Consider the following 1,732-nt stretch of genomic DNA (forward strand, 5'->3'; position numbering starts at 1 on the left):
TGAGGTTCCACTACTCGCCCTCTTTCACCATCACCATCCCCGAGGACTAGAGTCTCGTTCCGTTTTTGTGTTTTTTTGTGTTTTTTTAATAAAAAAAAAAAAAAATGGTGAAAGTCACCTGTCAAGGAACGTGCCAGGAGCACTTGGCCCGCGAGGTAAGTTTTTGAATATTTATTTTTTGCATGTTTTTCGTTGGGTTTCGCGGTTTATGGTTTATGTCGTTTTTCTCGCGGTTTTTGATATGTGTTTCGCGTTTTTAATTTCCAGTTTTTCGCGTCCGTGCTTCATTTTCTATGTTTTCTCGTGTGTTTTTTAATATTTTTGAATATCTTCTTGGTGCGGGGTATAAGTTTCGCGTTTTTTTTTCTCTCAAATCCGCGTATTTTTTTCGTTCGTTTTTGTATTAGTTTTTGATTTTTTCGCTTGTTTTAGTTTTCAGTTTTTAAATTCTTTTTTGTTTGTGTTAGTTTTTTTTTGATTTTTTCGTGTTTTTGTTGATCTAATTTTTTAATTAATCGTGTTTTTTTTTTATTTTACAGATGCAGGCCATACGGAGGGAGAGGGGATACCTCAGGGCAGCCAACGAGTGGCTGCGCTGGGAGGATACGGAGGGCGAAACCCTGGATGGGGAAAATATTTTCGCCATCCAGGATCTCCATGACAGGGCCGCCAAATGGTTGGCGGATTCGGAGGATGAGGCCTACCTGGTGAGTTTGGTCTCTCTCTCTCTCTCTCTCTCTCTCCCTCTCTCTCTCTCTCTATTCCCTTTATCCCCTCTATCCTATTCCTCTCATTCCCATCGGTCTATTCCTCTCCTAAAATACCCCCTTCCTTCCTCATTTTCCTATAAATATTTTTTCCTATTAATATTAATGTGTTTTTTTCTATTTCAGTGTGGAGCTCGCTGGGAGGGAGGTGTCGGACCGGACACCCCAAGAGCCCACTGGATCCGCGCTCTGAGGCGCGAGGCGCGGGAGTTGGAGGCCGAGGGTGAGCAGGTGCTCACCCTGTACGACGTGGAGGATGCCTGTGCGCGCAGGGTCCTCTTCGGGGACGAGCCCGCCCAGCCCGACCTGACCCAGGAGGACTGGTCCCTTGAACAGTGGGACTGAGGCCACTGCCCCCCCCCCTAATAAATTAAAAAAAAAAATTTTTAAAAATGTAATATCGATTAAGGTTTTTTAAAATAAAATTTTTACAATAAATATTTTCTTGGGGTAAGGACAGTCGCATATGCGGATGATGTGGCACTGCTGGTAACTAGCAGGAACACGAGCATGCTGCACAGCAAGATGCAAAAGGCGCTGGACTATGTTCAGCAGTGGTGCACATCGAAGGGCCTAAGGGTAAACCCAGGCAAAACGGAGATGGTGCACTTCACACGTAGAAGGAGGGGTGCTGTTAAGGCTCCCTCCATTTACAACACAATGCTGAAATTCTCGAGTGAGGTCAAATACTTAGGTATTTGGCTCGACGAGAAGCTCAGCTGGAAAAAGCACATCGCCATGCAGACTAGCAAGGTCACCATGACTTACTGGGCATGTAGGCGAATGTTTGGAAGCACATGGGGTCTAAGGCCGAAGATGGTCAAATGGATCTACACGGCCATTATGACCCCACAGCTAACATACGCAGCCGCAGTGTGGTGGACAGCCTTGAACAAGGCCTGCCACAGGAAAGCGGTGGACAAAATAGGCAGGCTTGCGATGCTGGGCATAACAGGGGCCCTCAG

The 1,732-nt window shown here is 45.9% G+C and overlaps 1 protein-coding gene across 1 annotated transcript; it reads left to right on the top strand.

Annotated features, from left to right (window-relative positions):
• Window positions 1–413: 413 nt before the first annotated feature.
• On the top strand, window positions 414–1,118 carry LOC135164385 (uncharacterized). Its single transcript, XM_064124662.1, has 2 exons — window positions 414–707; window positions 894–1,118. Exons 1-2 carry the CDS (start codon window positions 540–542, stop codon window positions 1,110–1,112), a joined length of 387 nt encoding a protein of 128 aa, XP_063980732.1. The 5' UTR covers window positions 414–539; the 3' UTR covers window positions 1,113–1,118.
• Window positions 1,119–1,732: the final 614 nt, after the last annotated feature.

The sequence above is a fragment of the Diachasmimorpha longicaudata genome, chromosome 7, assembly GCF_034640455.1.
Source record: "Diachasmimorpha longicaudata isolate KC_UGA_2023 chromosome 7, iyDiaLong2, whole genome shotgun sequence".
In the NCBI taxonomy this organism is placed as follows: domain Eukaryota; kingdom Metazoa; phylum Arthropoda; class Insecta; order Hymenoptera; family Braconidae; genus Diachasmimorpha; species Diachasmimorpha longicaudata.

What these genes read in the sequence shown, in the direction of transcription:
- LOC135164385 (XM_064124662.1), top strand. Translation starts at nt 540, where the DNA reads ATGCAGGCCATACGGAGGGAGAGGGGATACCTCAGGGCAGCCAACGAG. An exon ending in CGGAGGATGAGGCCTACCTG is followed by an intron (nt 708 to 893) that starts GTGAGTTTGGTC and finishes TTTCTATTTCAG; the next exon opens with TGTGGAGCTCGCTGGGAGGG.